The 27679-nt window shown below is 42.6% G+C and overlaps 1 protein-coding gene across 1 annotated transcript in view; it reads left to right on the top strand.

Moving 5' to 3' along the window:
* TMEM255B (transmembrane protein 255B) overlaps nucleotides 1-27679 on the top strand; it is an 86606-nt gene that overhangs the window by 50171 nt on the left and 8756 nt on the right. Inside the window, exon 7 of the mRNA XM_082246008.1 lies at nucleotides 3114-3273. Within this exon, the coding sequence (XP_082102134.1) occupies nucleotides 3114-3273 (160 nt within the window). The remainder of the gene's footprint in view (nucleotides 1-3113; nucleotides 3274-27679) is intronic.

Raw genomic sequence — 27679 nt, 5'->3', positions numbered from 1 at the left:
AATAAACATCTAATTGATTCAGGGAAGGATTAGGAGAACGTGCTATGGTCAGACGAGACCAAAATTGAGCTCTTTGGCTCTAATGGCTCGACTCACTATGTTTGGAGGAAAAAAAATTCTGACTATGACCCTAAGAACACCATCCCTACAGTCAAGCATGGAGGTGGAAACATTATGCTTTGGAGATGTTTCTCTGTTAAAGGTACAGGAGGTACAACTTTTCCTCATTAATGGGCCAATGGATAGGACCATGTATTGTAAAATCTTGGATGAGAACCTTCTTCCGTCATTTAGAACACTGAAGATGGGTCGTGGGTGGGTCTTCTAGCATGACAATGACCCGAAACATACTGCCAAGGCAACAAAAGAGTGTCTTAAGAAGAAGCACATTAAGGTCATGGAGTGGCCTAGCCAGTTTCCAGACCTTAATCCTATAGAAAATTTATGGAAGGAGCTGAAATTTTGAGTTGCCAAGCGACAGCCAAGAAACCTTAAGGATTTAGAGAAGATATGTAAAGAAGTGTGGAACAAAATCCCTCCTGAGATGTGTGTAAACCTGGTAACCAACTACAAGAAATGTCTTACCTCTGTGCTTGCCAACAAGGGTTTCTCTCCTAAGTCATGTTTTTCTTGGGAAACAAATACTTATTTTACTCAGTGAACTGCAACTCAATTTATAACATTTGTATCATTGTGTTTTTTTCTGGATTTTTGGTTGATATTCTGTCTCTGTCACTTAAAATACATCTATAATAAAAATGATAGACCTTTCATTTTTTGTAAGTGGGCAAACTTCAAAATCTGCAGGGGATCAAATAATTATTTTCCCCTTTGTAAGTTAGAAAACAATGCTATGTGTTACAGAAAAAAAAGTAATATTTTAAAACTGAACAAAGCACTAGAAGCAGCAGAAACATGCAGGAACTAAACACATTAAGACAAATTCTACATTTACCAGTTAACACAGACAGATGACACATACAGTATAGTTCATGATTAGTTTTTAGTCTTCCCGGTTATGCAAATCCTCTTCCTGTGTCACCTCTCTGTCTTCAGCCTCCTCCTTGGGTAGTGAATCAACAAAAACAATTATATTCAGTAAGCAGGTAGCTAGCCTAGAAATCAGTACTGAACCAGGAAGTAGATGAGTGTTTTTTTTTTTGACAGAGCAAAGGTCTGTGTGTGTCTCAAACCGTAAACATATACTCTGTCTTTAGCGGTTTGCTGAAGGTTTCACTTCAGCGTGACTCACCCTTTCTGATGTCATTTTGCATGTATCTAGAGACCAACAGTAAAATGCATAAAGGATGAATTAGAGCTATAGATGTTACAATAATTTTTCTCCATTTGTGCTTTTGTGGAAGATCTGTGGTAGCACATCTGGAAACATGGCAGTATTTTCAAAATGAAGCTAAGATCAACAGCACAGGGACCTTAACTCAAACTCTCAAGAGGAAGGTTCAAAACTTACCTCCGGAGATATTTTTTTACAGAAAGAGTAGTTGATCTTAGAATAGACTTCAAGAAGAGGTTGTTGTGAGTCAGTCAACACTAGGACTCTGTTCACACTATGAACCACATGTGAATTGGACAGAAACCACACCGCATTCCTGTTCAATTCATTTTCAGTTCGGTTCTGTGCAAATTTAAGTCCATTTATTTTGGATGTGCTAAGATTGCACCAAATTGCACCAAAGACATTCATGCAGCAATTTTGGAACAGTACTGCAACAGGATTGCATTGGTTGTTTTGTTCCATGCGATCCAGTGGTGGCAAACACACTGCGTGGGGATGTTCCTAAGATTGCAGTGACACAAGGGTAGTGTAATTTGAATGTGGTGTGGGCAATGAGCACGGATTGTGACAAATTCCCACACCGCATTAGTGTAAACCTAAGCTTAGTGGATTCAAACATGGTTGGGAAAAACAAAGAGTTATACTCAGACAAGAAAAAAAAAACATCTACCGGCTTAGGATAGACCTTACTCAAGAGGGATGACTATCTTGTGTCTTCCCATTAAGCTCAATTTTGCCATAATAAAAGACTTCTAATGCAACATTATCTTTTCACCATTGTTGTCACTTGCCCAGCTGCATTACCCCTGCACAGCCTTTTCTGTTTGAATATATCACTTTGCTTCACCTTACACATTAAGGTTGATCTAATAAAAGGCTGTTCATTTTGAAAGGGAGTTTTCCCTTAGTGAATGTGGTGAAAATCCACTTTGTAGAGAATACCTACATGCAAGGAAAATAAAAAAACACGTTTTTTTTGCTTGCACATGATTTGTTGATGGAAGTCAGCAAAGCTTCAGCTCATTCATAAATTGAAAATTTTGAAAAATTAGAAATTTTTAACTAAAAATTCTCCTGCAAAGTAAACAGCCTATTGCCTTTAGTAAAACAACCTCATTATGTCATTGATCATTACCACTTGTTATATTTACTAAATCAAGCATCAGGCTATATTCCTACAAAGATCTTACGGTACATTTCATAACTGGATATTGTCTAAAACTATGTTACTGTATTAGGATACTCAAATATCTTACTACATTGCTTTAGGCTCCATTCACACTGCCGCGACTTGTCAGGCGACTTGTCAGTCTGACAAGTCGCGGTCCATCGCGGTCCATGCACTGCTACAGGACCCGTTGTAATAGGAGCGACACAAGTTGCTCCGACTTAGAAAAAGGGTCCTGTACTACTTCTGGGCGACCTCGGAGCGACTTGCATTGACTTCAATTATGTGAAGTCCGTGCAAGTCGCGCCGAAGTCGCGTTGCACGGGACTTCACAGGTCACCCCCGAAGTCGTGCAGGAGTCGTGCCGCTTCAGTGTGAATGCGGTCTTAATGTTTGCAAAAGTATTGTTTGGAACTCGAAAATACTCTTTACATACTAATCCAGAAGACACAAAATAACATCTAGTACAAACATATAACACACTTAAGATTTTGGTATAGTTCAGTATATAAGAATATTTATGGCAAGAATCATGGTAAACATTATGGCAGAGGGATATGGCGTGGCGTGTTTTCTTGGATATATTTTTTAAATTTATTACATCTCAGTTATAAGTTGACAAGCATTTTGTTTTCCTTTATTTGGCAGTTCAGAACAGTCTGGCAGCTACTATGAATTTGTTGGCGTAAACAGTTGCCAGGATGTGGTTCACTTATACCGGCTGCTGTGGACCTGCACCGTCCTGAATATTGTTGGCCTATTCCTTGGCAGTGTCACTGCGGCTGTCCTTGGAGCCTTTAAGGATGTGGTAGGATTTGCTTCCTAAGAGATCTGGATATAAAGCTGTACATTATCCAACTGTCTCAAATAAAGAAAATGTGTAGTCTGTGCATTGCAGATATAATGGGGTTATGCAAACAATGAGGTGTATAATAAAGAAGGAATAGATTATATGAATAGAAGCATTACAAAGTTACATTAATTATAAAATAAACTCTTGATATGTGCAGTGACCACAGAGGATTTTTTACTTTAGGTTTATGTTAATACAGTGGGGAGGATTTATCAAGGCTGGAGCAGCTAGAATCTGGAGCAGATGTACATGGCAAGCAATCTGCTTCTGTCTTCAGCTTGTTCAATTAAGCTTTGAAAATGAAAGATAGAAGCTGATTGGTTGCCATGCACATCTGCTTCAAACTCTGGTTGCCCTGGTTTTGATACATTTCTTTCAGTATATCAACAATGTACTCAGGAATCAAATGAAATGAAGTTCAGATGTACAAGTCTAAATACATGTATATATGGTTAAATATTAATTAACATACATATACACACAGTATGTCATGGGTCCCCTACGGGAATGCTTAAAGCAAATCCCTTCCTAAAGTTGCTTGTTTCTGGGGTGCATGGCCAAGCTGGGCATATGAGCAGTTGTGCCTAATGGAGCTTCCGCCATTTATCTTCCTGATAATCCTTTTTGCAGAAGCTATACCTCTAATACCCTCCAACTTTCACACAACTCTCAGGATCCCTCCAGTGCAGCTCTCCTGTCATTAGCCAGTATGACGACTAGAACAAAACATGGTGTCACATCAGCTCTCCTGCAGCACCCTACCAGAGACACAGAGAAGCCCAAAGACTTCTAACCCTGGGGTTAAAGTGGGAACCAGAGATATGCTATGTTATATACAGAAACTGACAGGCTCACAGGCTAACAACTGCTGTTAGATGACCCTGAGTCCATCCCAGACACACAGCTAGATTTGCCAAACAACTGTTTGTTTTTGACAACTAGATCTGCCACATGACTTGGATCCCCTATAAGACCCTGATAATATGCAGATGCAGGACTCAGGGCAGCCAGAGATACCTGTGGACTCTGAACAGCCTACGCTGGGAGACATATTACATGCAGTTCATAAGTGCGCTGCTTCAGTACAGGCCGTTAAGGAGCAGCAAGGGGAACTAAAAGAAGTTGCTTAATTAAGACAGGATTGGCAAAAAATACGAGAACATACTACAGCTGCAAAGAGTAGCATCAGTGATTTGGAAGATAAACTGCTCAACACACCAACAATAATAATCTTAAAGCTGAGGATTTGGAGAATAGGCTTTGGCAAAATAATGTCCCTATAGTGGGCCTCCCAGAATACACAGAGGGTAAGGACCCTATCGATTCTGTAGAGAAATTGCTACTGGAACTTTGGCAAGGGTGCCTTCACCCCTCTATTTATGGTAGAACGAGACATCAAACACCCACAAACCCGGTACCCCCGGGAAATTCACCCAGACTGATACTGGCTTGTTTCCTGAATTACAAAGACAGGGAAATTGTTCTACGCCTGGCCTGAGAAGGCTCAAACTTAATGGGGTGAAAATATCCTTCTATCCTGATTTCTCTTCAGTGGTTCAATGACAAAACTTCTTGATGTTAAAAAACACCTGTAATGCATACATCTACAATATGCCATGTTATACCCTGCCCATTCAAGAGTTGCAGCCCAAATTCAGACCTACACAGTCAGCCTCCGACTAGCTGGATGCAAATGAGACCTGGCTGCATGCCCAGCAGCTTGAGGAAGCTTCTTAAAGTAAACTATAGGCAAAACTTTTTATTTAATTTTTTTGGATAGAGTAAGGAAGGATTATAACCTCGGTTGGATTTTTTTTTTGCCATCGGTTTCTTTGTGGCAATTTACCTTCACTTCCTGTTTTATAGCCAAACAGGAAGTGAGAGAAAATCCCTGCAAATTAGGGGAATTTCTTGGAGACCCTCATGTCACCAGAGCAAGTGTCCCCTTAGCAAGATTTCCTCCCTATTACGTTTCTGGGGACAAACCAAAATTTGGTATTTTCTTTTACTTTCAATGATAAAGGTAAACAGGACAAATAGAGAGGGTGAATCTCTTTACCGGGGACACAGCAATAAAAACAGGTGTTTAAATCCCTCTCCACTCTATTCAAAACTAGTAAAAAAAGTTTTGCCTTTGGTTGTACTTTATTGTGGGCTCTAATCTAACAGTGCAGTGTTCCATATTACCATTCTTTCTACACCAAGACACTTTCTTATTGCAATGGACTGGGGATGCTCCTGTCATACCCTATATGTTAAAGTCAACATGGTGACTATCTCCAAGATGTGTTGGTTCTAAATACCACAAAGCTGTTGTTCCCCAGGGGTTAGCAGTTTGCCCAATTTGGCTCCATATCTCTATGTGCCATTTTCCATATTTTTTTCGTATAACCCACTTCTCCAGAGTGGCTCAGATTATACAAACTTCCTGGTGTATTTTTATTACTTTTTCTTTTTATTCACAGTGAAAAAAAGTACCTTTGTCCCATAAATCAAGCCTATGATTGTCTACCAGGATAGACTCCTTTAGGATGTACTGTATATATACAGCAATCCTGATAGCTAAAGCACTGTATAAATCCACTTTATTGTACACAAATATGTTTTAAAAACATTTTCTAAAAAACCTCCACTGTACTACAAATGGATGACCAAATGCATATTGTATATAATTATATATAGGTTCATGAACTTTGAAAGTCACCATGGATGCATAAAAATGCTGTAGTGTGGTCTAGAGGAGGACCCACTAAATAAGGGGAAAGGATATGCAGATGTTCCTCCCTCACACACTATGGTAAAATAATAATGTAATGTTTCCAGGAAGTTGTTGGTCCTTAGTGTTAGCAGTATAGATCACACACACATTGGTTGATGGCTAATGAGCAAAAGCATGATCACATATACACAGGTTGGTGGCTAATGAGCATTAGCGTGGTCAAACGTTTATAGAACAGTGGCTAAGGAGCAGTAACATGATCTAGGGGAGGGTTGTAAGTTCACACGACCTCCCTTACACATTATACTGAAAAGCTTGTTCATGCATATATGCGCTGGATGATGGTATGTCAAAGTTCCTGATGTGAGCAAGCACATTGATCGCACATGCAAATCCTATTGTAGGTCAATGTAGAAGCTTAGTCCAGGCGAGGATTCCAACCATAGAACTCTTCTATACCTCCCTCACTCGCCTTTGTAAATCACCACGTATCCATCAGTGGCCCACAGAGGCTCTTGTGTGCACTGCAGTTGTCTCAATATTATTTAAACATCCACTGAGAGATAGTCAGTTCCCTTGGGACTCAAAGACTGGGTATCATCAAACAAAAAAAGTCCTGGGCTTCCATGCATGTATTCAATAGTCAATATACTTATCACTCAGCCTTGTTTGCTTCCAAAGTTAAGTCATCAGGTGATCCAACTTGAGAATAGAAAAGGACAGAACGCCAACCTGACCGGTTTCGCCAAATCTACCAGCTGCTTCAGAGGTATGGCTACCATGCTTGGCATGCATCACATCTGATCTTAAAATGACGTCACTCTTGAATAAACTTGCGTGATGGCGTATATGCGAACGTGCATGCGTATCTTAGACCTGAGTAAAATGTAGGATAGAGGCACTGCACAATGCAGATAAGTGCAAATTGTGCCATCTAGTGAAGAAAATGGAATAAGCCCATTTAAACTGTATCAGAGTAATGCACAAGATGTGGTGTAGTGTACAGTGCACAATTCTTTAGACTTAATGCAGATAGCATACTTATTGATGGGCTCACTACACCACATCCATTCATTAAAGAATTTAGGTTGGTGCATGTCAAATTTTTTTTCTAGAAATCAAATAGAATACATTTGTACAACTACACGTTAAACATTGCCTTGGCTACCTTATCTCTAATATTTGGACAATTTTACCTTCAAGGGAGGTGTCATTCCTTTGTACCTTAAAAACCCAATCCAAAACCTTGTATAAAGAAAAAGAAGAGGGAGGAGGCAAAATTAGCTAGAGCACAATCGTTGTGGGGCCCCAGAGCATAGTCTGATTATTTATTCAAAAAGGGGGCGAAACTCAAACTGTCGTTCAATCCCGGGAGTTTGGTCACCCCCAATTCCCAGATACACCTGGTTTCATGTTGAAGGGCCAACTTGTTGAAGTTCCCCATTCTAGTACTCCATGGAACGACCTCAAGGACCAACATTTAAGGAATCTAGGGTCTCTATTGTGTTCCAGACACACACACCTGGTCAGAGGGAATTTGAGGTGATACTTTGAAATCTCATATAGGTGATCCTGTAATCTCTTACGTATCGTGTGTATCATCTTACCAATGTAAAATGATCCACTGGCACAGACAATCACATAAACCACCCCTATAGTGTTGCAGTTGGCATTGTGCCTACATCCTTGCGACTGGTGAGTATCCTTGCGACTGGTGAGTATCTTGCGACTGGTGAGTATCTTGCGACTGGTGAGTATCTTTGCGACTGGTGAGTATCTTTGCGACTGGTGAGTGTCCTTGCGACTGGTGAGTGTCCTTGCGACTGGTGAGTATCCTTGCGACTGGTGAGTATCCTTGCGACTGGTGAGTATCCCTGCGACTGGTGAGTATCATTGCGACTGGTGAGTAGCTTTGCGACTGGTGAGTAGCTTTGCGACTGGTGAGTGTCTTTGCGACTGGTGAGTATCTTTGCGACTGGTGAGTATCTTTGCGACTGGTGAGTATCTTTGCGACTGGTGAGTATCCTTGCGACTGGTGAGTATCCCTGCGACTGGTGAGTACCTTGTGACGGGTGAGTATCCTTGCAACTGGTGAGTATCCTTGCAACTGGTGAATATCCTTGCACTGGTGAGTATCCTTGCGACTGGTGAAGTAACTTGCGACTGGTGAGTATCTTGCGACTGGTGAGTATCTTGCGACTGGTGAGTGTCCTTGCGACTGGTGAGTATCCTTGCGACTGGTGAGTATCCTTGCGACTGGTGAGTATCCTTGCGACTGGTGAGTATCCTTGCGACTGGTGAGTATCTTGCGACTGGTGAGTATCATTGCGACTGGTGAGTAGCTTTGCGACTGGAAGTATCTTTGCGACTGGTGAGTGTCCTTGCGACTGGTGAGTATCTTTGCGACTGGTGAGTATCTTTGCGACTGGTGAGTATCTTTGCGACTGGTGAGTATCTTTGCGACTGGTGAGTATCCTTGCGACTGGTGAGTATCTTGCGACGGGTGAGTATCCTTGCGACTGGTGAGTATCCTTGCGACTGGTGAGTATCCTTGCGACTGGTGAGTACCCTTGCGACTGGTGAAGTAGCTTGCGACTGGTGAGTATCTTTGCGACTGGTGAGTATCTTTGCGACTGGTGAGTATCTTTGCGACTGGTGAGTATCCTTGCGACTGGTGAGTATCCTTGCGACTGGTGAGTATCTTGCGACTGGTGAGTATCTTGCGACTGGTGAGTATCTTGCGACTGGTGAGTATCTTGCGACTGGTGAGGATCCTTGCGACTGGTGAGTATCTAGTGACTGGTGAGGGTATTAGCGACTGGTGGGTACCCCAGGTTTTGTACCAGGGAAGTTAGAGGTAGGGTAGGTAAGGAAGAGCAGGTTGTTAATATTATCCCCATAGAGTAGAGGGTAATAATGTCCGACAGGATTGGGGATGCCACTCAGTGCACTTCTTGCGGCATGTATGCGTTCCTTGATGAAACAATCGAGGACGAATACTGCTGTGCAAGATGTGAGCGACTTGTTGCTCTGGAAGCCCACATCGTGGATCTAGAGAACACAGTGACAAGACTGCGTGGCATCTACAACCTGAAAAGGAGCTTGGACATTACCCAGCAGGCGCTGGCAGGGGTCAGCATAGAGGAGGGAGGAATAGAGGAGACGCAAGCAGCAGAGGTACGCAGCTGGGTGACTGTTAGGAATGTTAGGGGGAGGAGAGTCAGGGAGGCCAGTCCTGAGTTGGTAGACCCTAACATGTTTGCTGAGTTGCAGGTTGAGGGGGATATCAACTCAGGGGTGGCAGAGCTGGAGCATGCGCCCTCCCCCAGCTGCCAGGGGAGGGACGGCTCCAGGAAGAAGGGGGGCCGTAACGCAGGAAAGGTTAGACAGGTTGTGGTAGTTGGGGACTCAATTATCAAGAGGACAGAGAGGGAAATCTGTAAAAAAGATCTCGTGAACCGAACAGTTTGTTGTTTACCGGGCGCCCGAGTTCGGCACATCGCAGATCTGGCAGACAGATTGTTGGGCGGGGCTGGGGATGACCCAGCGGTCATGGTGCATGTGGGCACTAATGACAAAGTTAAAGGTAGGTGGAGGATCCTTAAGAACGATTTCAGGGACTTAGGTAATAGATTGAGGAAAAGGACCTCCAAGGTGGTTTTCTCTGAAATACTGCCTGTACCTCGAGCCACACAGGAGAGGCAGAAGGAGCTTAGGGAAGTTAACAAGTGGCTGAGGAATTGGTGTAGGAAGGAGGGGTTTGGGTTCCTGGAGAACTGGGCTGACTTCTCAGTCGGCTACCGGCTCTTTAGTAAGGATGGGCTGCACCTTAATGGGGACGGTACAGCTCTTTTGGGGAGAAAGATGGCCACCGAGTTGGAGGGGCTTTTAAACTAGGAGACGGGGGGGAGGGCTCAGAAGTAGAATCAGTCAGGAGGGAGCAGAGGACTGAAGGCAGTTGTAGGGTCAACAGCGACAGTAGGTCAACAACATCAATTGGCGGGTCTGTGCGGGAGAACAGCAGACCAAACAGAAATAAACAAAACCGCCAATCACGTTTAACTTCCGTAAAACTAAGAGGGGTATATGCTAATGCCAGGAGCCTAGCTAATAAGATGGATGAGTTGGAAATGTTAGTACATGAGGAAGACATAGACCTTGTGGGAATAGCGGAGACTTGGTTCGACCCCTCACATGACTGGCTGGCCAATATCCAAGGGTATTCGGTGTACCGGAAGGACAGGGTTGGTAAAAGAGGGGGAGGGGTATGTCTCTATGTCAAGAACAATATAAAGGTTCTAGAAAGGAGTGACATTACGGATGGGATGAGCATGGATTTAGAATCTGTGTGGGTTGAACTCGATAGGGAAGAAGATAAGGGAAAAGTAGTTGTGGGGGTTTGCTATAGGCCACCTAACCAAGGGGAGGAGGTAGAGCTGGAATTTTTAGCACTAATAGGTAAAGCGGCAAAACTAGGATCAGTCATCATATTGGGGGACTTCAATTATCCCGACATTGACTGGGAAGAGGGGACTGCACACTCGCATAAGGCCCGGCTATTCACGGAAACCTTACAGGATAACTACATGTCGCAGTTGGTGGATTCCCCTACTAGAGAGAATGCTATCCTGGATCTATTGATCACTAATGACCCAGACATAATCTCGGAGGTAGGAGTCCAGGACAACCTGGGCTCTAGCGATCACAGGATGATCACATTTAGTATAAATAACAATATAAAAAGGCAAGTGGGGAACATAAGAACCCTAAACTTCAGAAGGGCAGACTTTCCAAAATTGTACTCATTGATGGAAAGGGTAAACTGGGACCAAACCCTGGGATCACTGACCACAGAGGAAAAATGGGAATGCTTTAGAACAATATTAAGCAAAGGCATCTTGCAGTGCATTCCTATGGGGAATAAATTTAGAAGAGACAAAGCCAAACCTGGCTGGCTAAACCGTAGCGTTAAAAAACTTATTAGGGGAAAAAAATTGGCCTTCAAGAAATATAAATCAGAGGGCACAGTATCGGCCTTCCAGCAATACAAGGAGGAAAATAAGAAGTGTAAACACGAAATCAAGATGGCTAAAATCAACTTTGAGAGACAAATAGCGGAGGATAGTAAAAAAAACCCAAAGAAATTCTTTAAATATATCAACAGCAAAAAAACTAGGGCAGTGCATATTGCACACATAATTAACGATGATGGGAGGATGGTTACAGAGGACACTGAAAAAGCAACCGTGCTGAATTCTTTTTTCTCGTCAGTTTTTACGCAGGAAAAGGAAGGGTACACTGACCATGACTGTATGGTTAGTAGTAATACACAGGACTTGCCACTATGGCTAACAGAGGGGGAAATCAGGGAAAGACTGGATAAACTTAACACAAACAAATCACCAGGCCCGGATGGCGTACATCCGAGAGTGCTCAAGGAACTCAGTATGGTTATATCTAGACCACTGTTCCTGATCTTTGCTGACAGTATTAGGACAGGAGATGTACCAGGGGATTGGAGGAAGGCTAACGTGATTCCGATATTCAAAAAGGGCCAGAGACATATCCCGGGAAATTATAGGCCTGTCAGTCTGACATCAATAATATGTAAACTTTTGGAGGGGATGATAAGGGACTATATCGTAGAGTATGCTAAAGACAACAACATCATCAGTAGTAACCAGCACGGGTTTACAAATGGGCGTTCTTGTCAAACCAATCTCTTAGCATTCTACGAGGAAGTGAGCTGTGAGCTAGATAGGGGGAGACCAGTGGATGTGGTGTACTTGGATTTCGCTAAGGCGTTTGATACAGTTCCCCACAAGCGCTTAATTTATAAAATAAGGTCTGCAGGTATCGACAGCAGGGTTTGCTCTTGGATACGGAATTGGCTAAAAGGCCGTGTCCAAAGGGTAGTAATAAACAGCGCATACTCAGACTGGTCTGAGGTAGTAAGCGGGGTGCCCCAGGGCTCAGTCCTGGGACCAACCTTGTTCAATTTATTCATAAACAGCATTGAGGAAGGGATCAGTAGTTCGTTATCAGTTTTTGCAGATGACACAAAATTGGCCAGGGCGATAACTGCACAGCATGAAGCAGATATCCTACAGAATGACCTGGACAAAATTACGGAGTGGGCAACGACATGGCAAATGAGGTTTAATGTGGAGAAGTGTAAGGTTTTGCACTTGGGGACCAAAAACATAAAAGCACAATACACGTTAGGAGGGGAACCCTTGGGGGAATCAAAAATGGAGAAAGATTTGGGAGTCTTAGTTGATGATAGATTAGGCAACAGCATGCAATGCCAAGCGGCAGCTTCCAAAGCCAACAGAATATTAGCATGCATAAAGAAAGGGATGTATTCCAGAGATAAGACTATAATCCTTCCACTTTATAAAACTCTGGTCCGACCGCATCTGGAGTATTCTGTCCAGTTCTGGTCGCCAGTCCTCAGGAGGGATGTGTTGGAGCTGGAGAAAGTCCAGAGAAGGGCAACTAAACTGATTAGGGGGTTGGAGGACCTTACCTATGAAGAGCGGCTGCAATCGCTCGATTTATTTTCCCTGGAGAAAAGACGTCTGAGAGGGGACATGATAGCAATTTATAAATATCTTAATGGGGATCTCAGCTTAGAAGAAAAGCTGTTCATTCGAAGGAATTGCATGAGGACTCGAGGACATACAATGCGATTAGAGGAGAAGCGTTTTAACCTCAGGCAACGTGGGGGGTTCTTTACTGTTAGGGCTACAAGATTGTGGAATTGTCTACCACAAGAGGTGGTTTCTGCGGGTAGTATGGTGACTTTCAAAAGACTCTTAGACTTACATCTCAAGGATCAGGAGATTGAGGGCTATGTTAGATGATTACAGTCACACACACCTACACAGGTTGAACTGGATGGACTATTGTCTTTATTCAACCTCGCCTACTATGTAACTATGTAACTATGTAACCTTACTGTCCTCTCTGTTGGTAAGACTAGTATATCCCCTTCAATCATGAAGGTACAGAATTCACATCTCCTACATTTATGCATTCCTGCATGCATCTGTAACCTGGGGGGAACCTTTTATCATTATGGACCAATAGTTCCCCTTGTGATTTGGCTTTTATATAGATCAAATTTAAATGCACTGGTACATTTTTGAACCAAGGAGTCCTCCTTTAATAAGTGCCAATGTTTGGCACAGATATTTCTCACTTCATTTGAAAGCTCTGTATATTGTAAGCTCACCCTAGTTATGTCCTGGGAATTTGCATTAACCTCGCTCTGCCTAAAAATTAACGCCTCACGGTTTGAGTTCTTAGCTCCCTAGTAGGCTTTGCTGAGCCATTTCTTTTTATATTCCCGCTATGGGAATCACTAACATAAGTTGTTCGCTTCCACCTCAAATTTCACTATATCTGAACAATTCCTATGTGCTCTTAGACATTGGCCCACTGGAATATCTTGGATGAGGGGACCAGGATGAAAGCTATTCGCATCCAGAAGGCTGTTGGTAGCCATGGACTTTCTAAACAATCTGGTTTTAACCCCTCCCCTTCCGTCCAATTCCACCTCTAAAAATGTTATTTTCCTCCTATCAAGTTCACTAGTGAAGCTTAAATTGTAGGGGTTTGTGGCCGGTCCCCTCACAAACTCCTGGGCCTTTTTCTCTGAGCCCGTCCAGAGGATGAGGGCGTCGTTGATGTAACTGTAGCAAGCTATAATCTTGGACAGTCACACGACAATGCCCCCTTTCAAAGAGCCAGGTCTCCCAGTCACCCAGATATAAATTAACATATGCTGGGGCACAATTCATGCCCATAGCGGTGCCCTTGGCTTGGCAGTAAGACTTGTCGTCACCAAATTGGAACTTTTTGTGGGTTAACAAGAATTCCAATATCCTGATTACAAAATAATTATGGCCCTGGTTATCCACTGCTCTCTTGGAGAGCGTTTTATCAATAACCTGAAGGTCTTTTGAATGTGGAATTGATGAATAGGCTTCAATGTTGAAAATTAACTAAATTGCATCTCTGGGGATAGTCAAGATGTAAAGTGTCCTTAACAAATGAAAACTGATTTAATACAAAGGATTGCAAAGTTTTGTCTATGTATTTGCTTGTTCGTTCGGTGAGCGATCCTACCCATGAAATAATTGGGCATCCTGGGGGGTTGCTGACCGACTTATTTTGGGAAGGGCATAGAACTCTGGGATCCTTGGATGTTCTACCTTGAGAAATTCAAACTGCGTCCTTATCGATGATATTGCCAAGATGCACTTCATCAATTATGGTAAATAACCGGTGCTTCTCTCTTTCTAGATTTATACTGGGTATAGGGGTATTCCAGTCTTTGTTTCAAAGTACGTTTGCACATACCTATATACCATAAACAGAGCTTTTCGAATGAAATGAGGAATATCTGTGCCAAACATTGACACTTATTGAAGGAGGACTTCTCGGTTCGAAAATTTACCATAAAGCATCCAAAATTAATCTATAAGAAAGCCAATCACTAGGGGAAACTATTAGTCCATAGTGACATTATATGGGTACCCCCCAGGTTACAGACGCGTGCAGGAATGCATAAATGTGGGAGATGTGAATTTTATACCTTCATGACTGAAGGGGATACACTAGTCTTACCAACTGGGAGGACATTAAGGTGTAGGCAAAAGGCCGACTGCAACACTATAAGGGTAGTCTATATGATTCTCTGCCTGTGGATAATTTTGCATTGATAAGACGATGCGATTTACATTGATAAGACGATACACACGATACGTAAGAGAATACAGGATCACATATATGAGATTTAGACATAGCAACTCAAATTCCCTCTGGCCAGGCATGTGTGTTTGGAACACAATAGAAACCCTAGATTCCTGTTGGGTCATTGAAGTCCACCTCTGGAGTACTAGGAGGGGGGACTTCGACACGTTGGTCCTTCAACATAAAACCAGGTGGATTTTTTATTTTATTTACATATACAAGGTTTGAATTGGGTATTTAAGATACAAAGGAATGACAGGTCTCTTGAAACTGAACTTGTCTGGATATTAGAGATAAGGCTACCTGTGTAGTTGTACAACTATTTGATTTTTAGAAAAAAATTTTGACATGCACCCACCTAAATGATTTAATGAATGGATGTGGTGTAGTAAGCCTATCAACAAGTATGCTATCTGCATTAAGTCTAAAGAATTGTACACTGCATTACTCTGATACAGTTTAGATGGGCTTACTTAGTTTTCTCCACTAGATGGCACAATTTGCACTTACCTGTAGGCATTGTGTAGTGCCTCTATTCTACATGTTTATTAGTATAAGTATACTTAGGACTAAGATGCGAATGCCATTTGCATATACGCCATTGCGACAGTTTATTCACGGGTGACATCATGACGCAGCGCGCATGCATGATGGAGACTGAGCGGCCATTTTAAAATGAGATGTGATGCATGCCAAACATGGTAACCATACATCTGAGGCAGCTTGCAGATAAGGCGAAACCCGGTCAGGTTGGCGTTCTGTCCTCCACTTTTCTCAAGTCGGATGACCCAATGATTTAACTTTGGAAGCAAGCAAGGCTGAGTGAGTATGTAAGTATATTGACTACTAAATACATGCATGGAAGCCCAGGACTTTTTTTGTTTCGTGATACCCAGTCTTTGAGTCCCAAGGGAACTGACTATTTCTCAGTGGATGTTTAAATAAGATGGGAAAACCTGCAGTTTACACAAGAGACTCTTTGAGCCACTGATGAATAGGTGGTGATTTACAAAGGCGTGTGAGGGAGGTATAGAAGGGTTCTTTGGTTGGAGGCCTCCTCTGGGCCACGCTTCTACATTGACCTACAAAAGGATTTTCATGTACGATCAATGTGCTCACATCTGAAACTTTGACATACCATCATCCAGCGCATATATGCATGAACAAGCTTTTCAGTATAGTGTGTGAGGGAGGTCATAGGAACTTACAACCCTCCCCTGGATCACGCTACTGCTCATTAGATATCAACCTATGTATGTGTGACCACGCTACTGCTCATTAGCCCCCAACCTGTGTAGCTTCGATCAGGGCTGGGATAAGGAGTGGGCAGGAGGGGCTGGAGGGGAAGTTGCCCTGGGCATCTTTGGTGTCATGTGAAGTGGGGGGAGGGTATTTGTGTTGGCTGGGGGAATTTGGGGGGCAGAAGAGGGGTAAAAACTGTTGTAGAAGGGGAAATTGGGGAGTGCTAGGAAAAGTGATTTGGGGGGTTTTGTGTTGGGAGGGGGGATGGCAAAGGAGGATTTGTACTAGGAGGGGGGATTTGGGGTGTTTGTGCTAGATGTAGTGATATGGTAGAGGTGGAAGGGGATTGGTGCTAGGAGTGGACATTTTTCTTTTGGAGGGAGGGAGGGGGAAGGAATTTGTGCTAATGGGGATGTCAGGGCATATTTGTGCTAGGAGGGCAAATGTGGGGGCTGGGAGTGGGGAATGGGGGAAGTTTTTTGCTGGGAGGGAGGATTTCAGCAGGGGTTGGATTTGTCTTGGGAGGAGAGGGAATTTATGCATAGGGGGTAAGCATGCTGACACATAATGTTCATACATCTTGGGGGTGGGGGGTGCAGTTTGCCATGTTTGTCCTGGGCACCAGATATCCCAGCACTGTTATCCATCAATCAATGTGTGTGTGATCTATATGGTTAACACTAAGGACCAAAACCTTCCTGGAAACAGACTTTATTATTATTATACCATAGTGTGGAGGGAGGTGGTTGTACGTCTGCATATCCTTTACTCTTATTTAGTGGGTTCTTCTCTAGATCACACTACAACATTCTCATGCATCCATGGTGACTTTCAAAGTTCGTGAACTTATATATCACTATATGGACATGAGTCTCTATATAGATACTGCATGTGTTGCATTTGATACATCAATACAGGATCCTCTTATGGACACATTTTTTCAACATTTTTGCTGCTTGGGCATCACATTATATGTATAGGGGTTTATCCTTGCAATGTCAATATTTTGTGTTTAACCTACATACAATATGCATTTGATCATCCAGTTGTAGTACAGTGGAGGTTTTTTTAGAAAATGTTTTTAAAATATATCAGTGTACAATAAAGTGGATCACCACTGGGGTTTTTATTTTTTATAAAAATATAAATGTGTTACACCATGTTTTAGGCAGCTCTAAAATCTGTCATTTGTCTAGGTCCAGAAGAAGCCAAGTTAGTGGCGAAACATTGACCGTACAGACAGCCTGCACAGACAACACCATATGATACCACTGTATGGATTGTATTGTTTGAATCTGTATATATTGGTGGATTTTATTATGTGTATGATTTTGTATGACACTTTCTTCCCTGTTGGGGTACTAAAACCTATTTTGAAACATTTTAAACTGGTTTAATAATAAAAGTTTAATGCTTTTATTTAACATGTCTCCTTTCCGTGGATGGTATAGTCCATTAATGTAACGTACTGGTGTTTTCACTCCAGTAATTTCTTAATTTCGTGTATGTATTCTGTTGGATGAGGCCCAAGTCTATCTTTTTTTTTTTCTCCAAATTCCCCTTTTTGGAAAGTGGAAAGTCCAAGGTATTTAGTTAGAGACATGGCAAGTTTTTTGAAGTTGTAATATTTTCCTACAATTTTTTTCCTTTGGAAAATTAAGAAATTATTTTTTTTTTCTGAAAAATTTAATATTAACAAGTTATTTCTCATGCACAGCATAGGCATACTTGCAACTACACCCCAAAACATATTATGCTACTCAACCTGAGCATGGTGATACCATGTGTGAAACTTTTTCACAGCCTGGCAACACAGGGAAGCGCAACATCCAAGGAGTACTTCAGGCATTATCCACTTTAAGACCAGACCTGATTTCTACACTTTATTAGTAAAAATCTGTATTTTTTTCTAGAAAATTACTTCAAACCCCAAAACATTATATATTTTTGTAGCAGAGGCTCCAGAAAATAAAATGGTGGGTTTTGCAAATTTTTATGTCACACGTTATTTGGCAGCAGTTTTTCGACAGCAATTTCTCACACTAACGCCTAAATACATTTAATGAATTTCAATGCACACAAAGACAATATAATACCCAAACTTTTGGTAAAATATAAAATATGGTGTTGCGCTAGGTAAATAGATAGCAAACAAATCATGCTTTAAAAATTGCGCAATGGCGACAAACTTTAGTATTTAATTCTTCGTAGGCGACACTTTATAAGCCTTTGCTAGTTACCAGTTTAGAGTTACACAGGAGTTCTGGTGCTAGATTTATTGCTCTCGCTTTGACATGGGCGGTGATACCTCAAGCGTGGTGCGATTGCTGTTTACGTATGCGTGTGGGACCAATGTGTGCATACACCTTTGCACGGGACCACTGGGGCACTTTAAATATATATATATATTTTTTTTTTGGTGGAACACTGGTACACTAATGGATGTTTTTGTGCAGTTGTACACTATGATAGATGTTGATCGTCCACCTGCGGACATTGTCAGATATTGATTTTACAATGGAACACTATTGTACTCTTGCAGATGTTTTTTTCACTGGTACTGGTGTTCATGGGGACACTGTGACAGATGTTTTGTGCACTGGTACAGATGTTCATGGGGACACTGTGACAGATGTTTTGTGCACTGGTACAGATGTTCATGGGGACACTGTGACAAATGTTTTGTGCACTGGTACAGATGTTCATGGGGACACTGTGACAGATGTTTTGTGAACTGGTACAGATGTGATGGGGCACTGTGACATGTTTTGTGCACTGGTACAGATGTGATGGGGCACTGTGACAGATGCTTTGTGCACTGGTAAAGATGTGATGGGTCACTATGACCGAGGTTTTATGCACTGGTACAGAGGTTTTTGGGGCACTGTGACAGATGTTCTTGTGCACTGGTAAATAAAGATGTAATTTTGTTCAGTCTTTCCACAACACATTCTCCCCAAAAGGATTTGGGCTTCCTCAGGTACAGTAAGTTTTGGCAAACTCCAATCTGGCTTTTTTAGGTTTGTGTGTCAGCAGTGGGTCCTCTTGGGTCACCTACCATAGAATCCTTTTTTATTCAGATGGCAATATAAAAACCCAAACTTTTGATAAAATATAAAATATGGTGTTGCGCTAGGTATATAGATACCAAACAAATCATGCTTTAAAAATTGCGCAATGGCGCCAAACTTTAGTATTTAGATCTTCGTAGGCGACACTTTATAAGCCTTTGCTAGTTACCAGTTTAGAGTTACACAGGAGTTCTGGTGCTAGATTTATTGATCTCGCTTTGACATTGGCGGCGATACCTCACGTGTGGTGCGATTGCTGTTTGCACGCGAGCACTGGGGCACTTTAAATATTTTATTTATTTATTGGTGGAACACTGGTACACTAACAGATGTTTTTGTGCACTTGTACACTATGATAGATGTTGATCGTCCACCTGCGAACATTGACAGATATTGGTTTTACAATGGAACACTATTGCACTCTTGCAGATGTTTTGTTCACTGGTACAGGTGTTCATGGGGACACTGACAGATGTTCATGGGGACACTGTGACAGATGTTTTGTGCACTGGTACAGATGTTCATGAGGACACGTGACAGATGTTTTGTGCACTGGTACAGATGTTATGGGGCACTATGACATGTTTGGTGCACTGGTACAGATGTGATGGAGCACTGTGACAGATGCTTTGTGCACTGGTAAAGATGTGATGGGGTACTATGACTGAGGTTTTGTGTACTGGTACAGAGGTTTTTGGGGCACTGTGACAGATATTCTTGTGCACTGGTAAATAAAGATGTAATTTTGTTTCGTCTTTCTATAGCACATTCTCCCCATAAGGATTTTGGCTTCCTCAGGTACAGTAAGTTTTGGCAAACTCCAATCTGGGCCAGTTTCTGTGTCAGTCGTGGGTTCCTCTTGGGTCACCTACCATAGCATCCTTTTTTATTCAAATGGCAACGTATAGTGCAAATCGACACAGTTGTACCCGGTGCCTGAAGGTCAGCTTAAATTTGTCTGGAAGTTGATTGAGGTTCTTTATCCACCATTCAAACAATCTTTTGTTGCAATCTTTGACAAATTTTCCTCTTTCGTCCATGTCCAGGGAGATTAGCTACAGTGCCATGGGCTGTAAACTTCTTGACAATGTTGTGCACAGTGGACGCAGGAACATTAAGATGTCTGGAGATGGGCTTGTAACCTTGGGATTGTCCATGCTTTTCCACGATATTTCTTCTCATATCCTCAGACAATTCTGTGCTGCTCTTTTTCTTCTCCATGCTCTGTCTGGCACACAGAGACACACAACAAAGGTTGAGACAATTTTTCACCATTTTAACACTTCACACTGGTTGCCAGTGTGATTTTTATATTGTCAGCACAAATGATACCTGTGAGTTTAATGCCTAAATATTTGTAAATGCAACAATTTTCTGTGTGAAGTGGTCCATTATTTGACAGAAATTCAGGGGTGCCAATATTTTTGGCCATGACTGTACATTTTATCTATTGTGTACAATATATTCCTCCTCCCTTTTCCACTATGGCGTTAAGGCAATTACTGTCCTTTCCACTAGATAAACCAAATGTACCAATCTTTATTTTGGGTGACTTTAATAAGTATATAGACTCCCATCTGGACAAGCATTTTCCCACCCCCTGATTATAACAGGCCCTAACTGCAGAGTTACCACACTATATCTCTTTCTGTTGGAAGGGGGGTGGACGCAATTCTGGAGGGATAGACACCCTCATGAACACCACCGTTCATGTTTCTCTAAAACTCATTTTTCCCTTTCCAGGATAGACATACACTATATAACCAAAAGTATTGGGACACCTGCCTTTACATGCACATGAACTTTTAAAGGGCAACCTAGTCTTAGTCCATACGGTCCACTATTGAGTTGGCCCACCCTTTGCAGCTATAACAGCTTCAACTCTTCTGGGAAGGCTGAGCACAAGGTTTAGGAGTGTGTCTATGGGAATGTTTAAACATTCTTCCAGAAGTGTATTTGTGATGTCAGGCACTGATGAGGATGAGAAGGCCTGGCTCTGCTCTAAAGTATCCCAAAGGTGTTCTATCTGGTTGAGGTCAGAACTCTGTGCAGGCCAGTCAGGCATCTCCACCCCAAACTCGCTCATCCTTGTCCTTATGGACCTTGATTTGTGCACTGGTCCAAATCATTTGGTGGAGAGGGGGTTATAGTGTGGGGGTGTTCTTCAGGGGTTGGGCTTGGTCCCTTAGTTCCAGTAAAGGGAACTCTTAAGGCATCAGCATTCTAAGATATTTTGGACAATTTATTGCTGCTAACTTTGTGGGAACAGTTTGGGGATAGCCCCTTTCCTGTTCCAACATGACTGCGCACCAGTGCACAAACAATGTCCATAAAGACATGGATGGGCGTGTTTGGGGTGGAGGAACTTGACTGGCCTGCACAGAGTCCTGACCTCAAGCTGATAGAACACCCTTGGAATGAATTAGAGCTGAGATTGTGAGCCAGGCCTTCTCGTCCACATCAGTGCCTGACCTCACAAATGCACTTCTGGAAGAATGGTCAAATTTTTCCATAGACACACTCCTAAACTTTGTGGACAGCATTCCCAGAGAATTTGAAGCTTTTATAGCTCCAAAGGATGGGTCAGCTCAATATTGAACCCTACGGACTAAGACTGGGATGTCATTAACCACTTCAATACCAGGCACTTTCAGCCCCTTCCTGCCCAGGCCAATTTTCAGCTTTTAGCGCTGTTGCATTTTGAATGACAATTGCGTCGTCATGCAACACTGTACCTAAACCAAATTTATGTCATTTTTTTCCCACAAATAGAGCTTTCTTTTGGTGGTATTTGATCACCGCAAGGTTTTTTCTTTTTTGATAAACAAATAAAAAAAGCCCGAAAAGTTTGAAAAAAAAATATATATATATATTTTTTTTGTTTATGTTATACAATTTTGTAAATAGATACGTTTTTTTCCTGCACTGATGAGGCTGCACTGACAGGCACTGATGAGGAGGCACTGATGGGGTGGCACTAATATGCAGCACTGATAGGCAGCACTGATGGGCACTGATATGTGGCACTGATAGGTATCACTGATATGCAGCATTGGTGAGCACTGATAGGCAGCATTGACGGGCACTGATCGGCACTGATGAGTAGCACTGGTGGGTAATAATGGGCACTGGTGGGTGGCACTGATAGATGGCAATGATGGGCAGCATTGATGGGGAGGGCACTGGTGGGCAGCACTGATGGGGAGGGCACTGGCGGGCTCCCTGAGCCCCGATTGCCATCCCTGGTGGCCATGGTGGGCATCCCTGGGGTCATGGGTGGGCATCCCTGGTGGTTCTAGTGGCACCCCCCAAGGGTCTGCACTGATAATCAATGCTCTGATTACCAGTGCAGACTTGCCCCTGTCAGGAGAGCCACAGATCAGCTCTCCTCTACTCGTGCCTGTCAGGCACGAACTAAGGAAAGCTGATCAATGGTTCTTCCTGTATACTATGTGACCAGCTGTGATTGAACACAGCTGGTCACATGGTAAAGAGCCTACGTTAGTCAGAGTGACACACCGCATCACCGATCGCCACTCTTCGCGCCCATGTGCTCACCCACATTTTAGGCCAATTTGTTTTCTGATACATATTTTTGGTTAAAAAAAATCGCAATAAGAGTATTTTGATTGGTTTGTGCAAAAATGATTGCGTCTACTAACTACGGGAAAGGTTTACGTAATTTTTATTGTTTTTTTTTTCCTTACTAGTAATGGTGGCGATCTGTGATTTTTTGTGGGACTGCGACATTGCGGCTGACAGATGGGACCCCTGACTGACATTTATGGCACTTTTGGGAGGACCAGTGACATTACTACAGTAATCTGTGCTAAAAATATTCACTGTTACTGTAATAATGACACTGGCAGGGAAGGGGTTAACATTGTGGGTGATCAAGGGGTTAAAGGTGAGCCTAGGAGAGTGATTCTAACTGTGGGGGGGGGCGTGGCTTGTGAAATGACCATAGAGACCTTCGATCCTATATAGAAGGATCACAGGGGCTCTATGATCATTCCAGGGAGAAGAACGGTCAGCTGTGTTTACAACAGCTGACCGTTCTTTTCTCTCAACGGAGAGCAATCGCGAGTATCAGACGGCAGTCGGAGACACCTGCTCGCTGCATCGGCTTCCCCACTGACGAGCGGGGGTGGTAGTGCACCGCCGGCTGCGCGCGCACCCCCTAGCCTCCTTTTTGCGACCGTCGTACAGTTACGGCGGTTTGCGCAGGGGCGGCTGCCTGCCAGTCGTAAAGAGGTTAAAAATCATGTGCATGTAAAGGCAGGCTTCCCAATACTTTTGGTAATATAGTGTATATAGGGGTTTCTTCTTCTGTCCCTTCTTAACGAACCTCCAATATGCCCCAAGAGCCATCTCCAACCATTCCCCATTTACATAGTTATTGAGGTTGAAAAAAAGACACCAGTCCATCTAATTCAACCTATGATGAGTGTGTGTGTGTTTGCTGACAATAATACATTGTATACCCCTTTATGTTATAGTCGTTAAGGTGCCCATCTAATAGTTTTTTAAACTATCAATGCTCCCTACTGATACCACTGCTTGTGGAAGGGAATTTGGCTATAAAGGACAGAGAGAAGGTAAAGGTTCCGAACAAATTCCCTTCATCATTCTTTATGGGGCCAATATGTTCTGGCCTCACTTTTTCTTACTATTTATACACTTAAAGAATTTCTTGGGGTTTCTTTTACTCTCTTCTGCTATATGCCTTTTGTGTTCTATCATAGCGGCCTTGATTGCACTCTTACATTTCTTTATTGCATTCTTTGTAATGTTGAAATGCTGACAATGTCCCCTCAGCCTTGTATTTCTTTGAAGGCCTTTTCTTTTGTTTTTATATGCATTTTTACATTGGAACCCAGGGTTTATTTTAGCTCTTTTAAACTAGTTCCCTGTTGGAATGCACTGGCCAATACCTTTATTTAGTATGTTCGGAAAGCATTCCCATTTTTCCTCAGTGTTCTTTGTTCTTGGGATTCTATCCCATTTAATATCATCTAGCGCAGTTTAAGGAAGTTGGCTCTTTTGACATTCAGTGTCCTTGTCTTATCCTTGTGTTTCCTATTTTTGTGATTTATACTGAAACGAATTGACCTGTGCTCACTATTTCCTAAGTTGCCCCGTATTTCTACATCCGCGATCAGGTCTGTATTATTCAAAATCAGTGGTTCTAGTAAAGCATTGTTTCTCGTTTGAGCGTAAACATTGCAAAACATTTAGGAAATGGCGAACTTTAGATGAAGGCGCGGTTCCTTCTGCCCAGTCTATATCGGGATAATTAAATCCCCCATTAAAATGACATTTCCAATCCTTGCCGCCATTCCAAGCTGTGATAGGAGGTCCGCTCCCCCTCCTCCCTCTGGTTGGGGGGCCTATACCATACACTCAGTATTACTTTGCCCTTAGTAGCTCTACCCATAAGAATTTCACCTCCTGCCTAGCTCGATTAGTGACATTGTCCCTCTTATTCACTTGCACATCGTTCTTGATATACAGGAATACCCCTCCCCCTTTTTCACCCCCCTTATCTCTGCGATAAAGCGAATACCCCTGAATGAGTGCCAGCCAATCAGGACAGCTGTCAAGCCAAGTCTCTGAAATTCCCACAAAATCAAAATCCTCCTCATACATTAGCAGCTCCAGTTCTCCCATCTTGTTAGCCAGACTTCTAGCATTGGTATACAATGGAAAAAAACACAATAATATCCAAATAAAGTTGAACAGTGAACAAATAGTCCCATATAATTCAACCTATATGTGAATCAAACAAATAATGCATGAAAAATTAAGTCCATTATAAGTAAAGGGATGATAACAAAAATGTAAGTGGAGAGTCCAATAAAAAATCTTTCAAGTGATTGTGATGTTCCCTCCACCTGGTGAAATGCCTCCTTACCCGGCGGAAAAGAAGGTAAGTGCCTGATTGAAACAATTCCTGTGAAAGTGATGTCGATGTCCTAATATCCACCTACCACACGTGCACGGTCACACAGGTGATGAAATTGATGCAAGCCTCTTACCAGATAATAGAGAAAAAACAGCCTCTAAATTGGTAGATGACATTGTAGGCACTCTATTTATCCCTTTATGATGTGAATGGATGGCTCACACTTGTTCCCATTACTCAAACAAAGGTAGCCTCTTGATCCCTTAAGATGAGCATAAATGTTTCTCACCATATTCCGGTATACATGTAAGGCATAAAGAGTACTGATAGTGCATTACCTTTTGTATGGTTTTATTAAAAAACAAGATTGCACTTACAATTCGTTGAGTATTTGCGAGCAGGAAATTATTTGAATTACAGGCAGAGGATCTCTATTTCGTCTCAGGTCCGGCTGCAGCACGGACTCCGAGTGACGCAATGACGGCACGCCTCCCTCCTGACGCGTTTCCTCCAATAGGGCTTTGACTTGAAAGATTTTTTATTGGACTCTCCACTTACATTTTTGTTATCATCACTTTACTTATAATGGACTTCATTTTTCATGCATTATTTTTTTGATTCACATATAGGTTGAATTACATGGGACTATTTGTTCACTGTTCAACTTTATTTGGATATTATTGTGTTTTTTTCCACTGTCACAATATTTATACGTTAACTGTGTATAATATATTTTGTGTATATTTCACATTTATTGAAAAGCGCACCATCACTTTTAAACATCATTACTTTTTATATTCTGGTTGCAGCCTTTCATATAATCAGCGCACCCTTTTCTTTCCCAATTGGTATACAAACCTCGTAATTTTGTCCGGTTGAATACTATATCCTTGTTAGATATTATGAGGCTGCACTTTGGATTTGTCCCTTATCTACCTTGGGTTTTGGATTTCTGGTCACCCTACGGCTAATGCCCTCAATATTCCCTGCTGAACCTTGCTCCCCACTGGTTAGCTCCACATCGAACCTCCCCCCATCACCTAGTTTAAAGGCCCCTCTAACTTTTTGCCCATCTTTTCTGCCAGTAGGGCTGCGCTCTCCCCATTTAGGTGCAGTCCGTCCCTGCTAAAGAGCAGGTAGCCAATTGAGAAGTCAGCCCAGTTCTCCAGGAACCTGAACCCCTCCTTTCTACACCAGCTCCTCAGCCACTTGTTACCTTCCCTAATCTCCCGCTGCCTCTCTGGCGTGGCTCGTGGTACCGGTAGTATTTTTGAGAATACTACCTTGGAGGTCCTACTCCTCAATTTAGCTCCTAAGTCCTTGAAATTGTTTTTAGGACTCTCCATCTTCCTCCAACTTTTTTATTGGTACTCACGTGTACCATGACAGCTGGGTCTTCCCCAGCCCCAATTATCCTGTCTACCAGATCCGTGATGTGCAGAACCCGAGCGCCTGGTAAACAACATACAGTTTCGCGCTTACATCTCTGTGACATATTGCCCTCTCTGTCCTTCCTCTACCACCAGAATCTGTCTTTCTTTACCCTTAGCCTCGCTCCCGCCCCCTGACATGAGAAGACAGATTATGGGTTGACAGAATATGACTACGGGTAACAGCATAGGAGCAGTTTCGCTAAATACAGTCTTGCTGGCATGGTAGGGATGATAGGTGGTAGTCTAGTCTAATGTATCTGTGTTTGCTGAGCAAATGAAAGGGTGGGTATGTAACCCTCCCATCAACCCTGACACATCCGTGGCAACTTCTTGCGGAGGAGGGGCCCCTCAGGGGTCAATGTGATGCTCTACCGCCAACCCAGTTAAATCTTTTGCCCAACAGGAATAGGATTGTGTCCTAACTTGTGTCTCAAAAAAAGCAGGAAGACAGGCCTGTGATACCATTCTGTGCCTTTAGCTGACAGGCGCTGAATCGACAAACCTGCTGTGCATCTTAGGATAGCTGAGAGCAGAATTGCGAACTTGCTCAGGGTCTCAGGATAGCCAAAAGCAGGATGGAAATCTCTCACAAGGCCTCCAGATAACTGACGATAAGCTGTGCGGGCACTCAAGAGCTGTGAGCCACACACTCCGTCTCTTTTCCCGGTCTGGCGCTAAGTGCCCCTGATCTTCTAGGGCAACTTTTTATCTCTATACCTCCCTCTAGCTGTTCAGGCTTCAGGGAACTGTAGTTGTCCTCCAATGCTGCGTAGTTCTGCAAAGAAGTAACACAACTACACGTCCTCTAATCCACTACACATCTTCTCCTCTGGCACCAGATCTGGGCCTATCAGGAAGGAGTAATGAAAGTCAATGGGGACCTAATAAAATAACATGCTGAGACTTGCTGTCTCACGGTCGGTCTGTTCGGTCTAGTTAAACATTGAAAGAAATGGGGGGAAGTACCGCGCTTCAAGAGGAATGTATGGTGTGTCAAAGATGTATATAGTAAATACTTGTGTAATATATAAAATTAATTGAACAAAAATATAATAATATAAAAAAACAGATGAAGCATAAAAAAATGATCTTCCTCTTCACAGGTGTCTCAGTACAATTTCTTCCACCTTTACACCATGTGACATGTAGGGTGCTCTTTTTATGCTTCATCTGTTTTTTTTTTTGGGACACTTGAGCACCTTTTAAATAGATTTGAGCACTTTATTCCATG

The sequence above is a fragment of the Pelophylax lessonae genome (assembly GCF_965119305.1).
Source record: "Pelophylax lessonae genome assembly, chromosome: 2".
Classification (NCBI taxonomy): Eukaryota; Metazoa; Chordata; class Amphibia; order Anura; family Ranidae; genus Pelophylax; species Pelophylax lessonae.
This window is presented reverse-complemented; position numbering and strand designations above follow the sequence as displayed.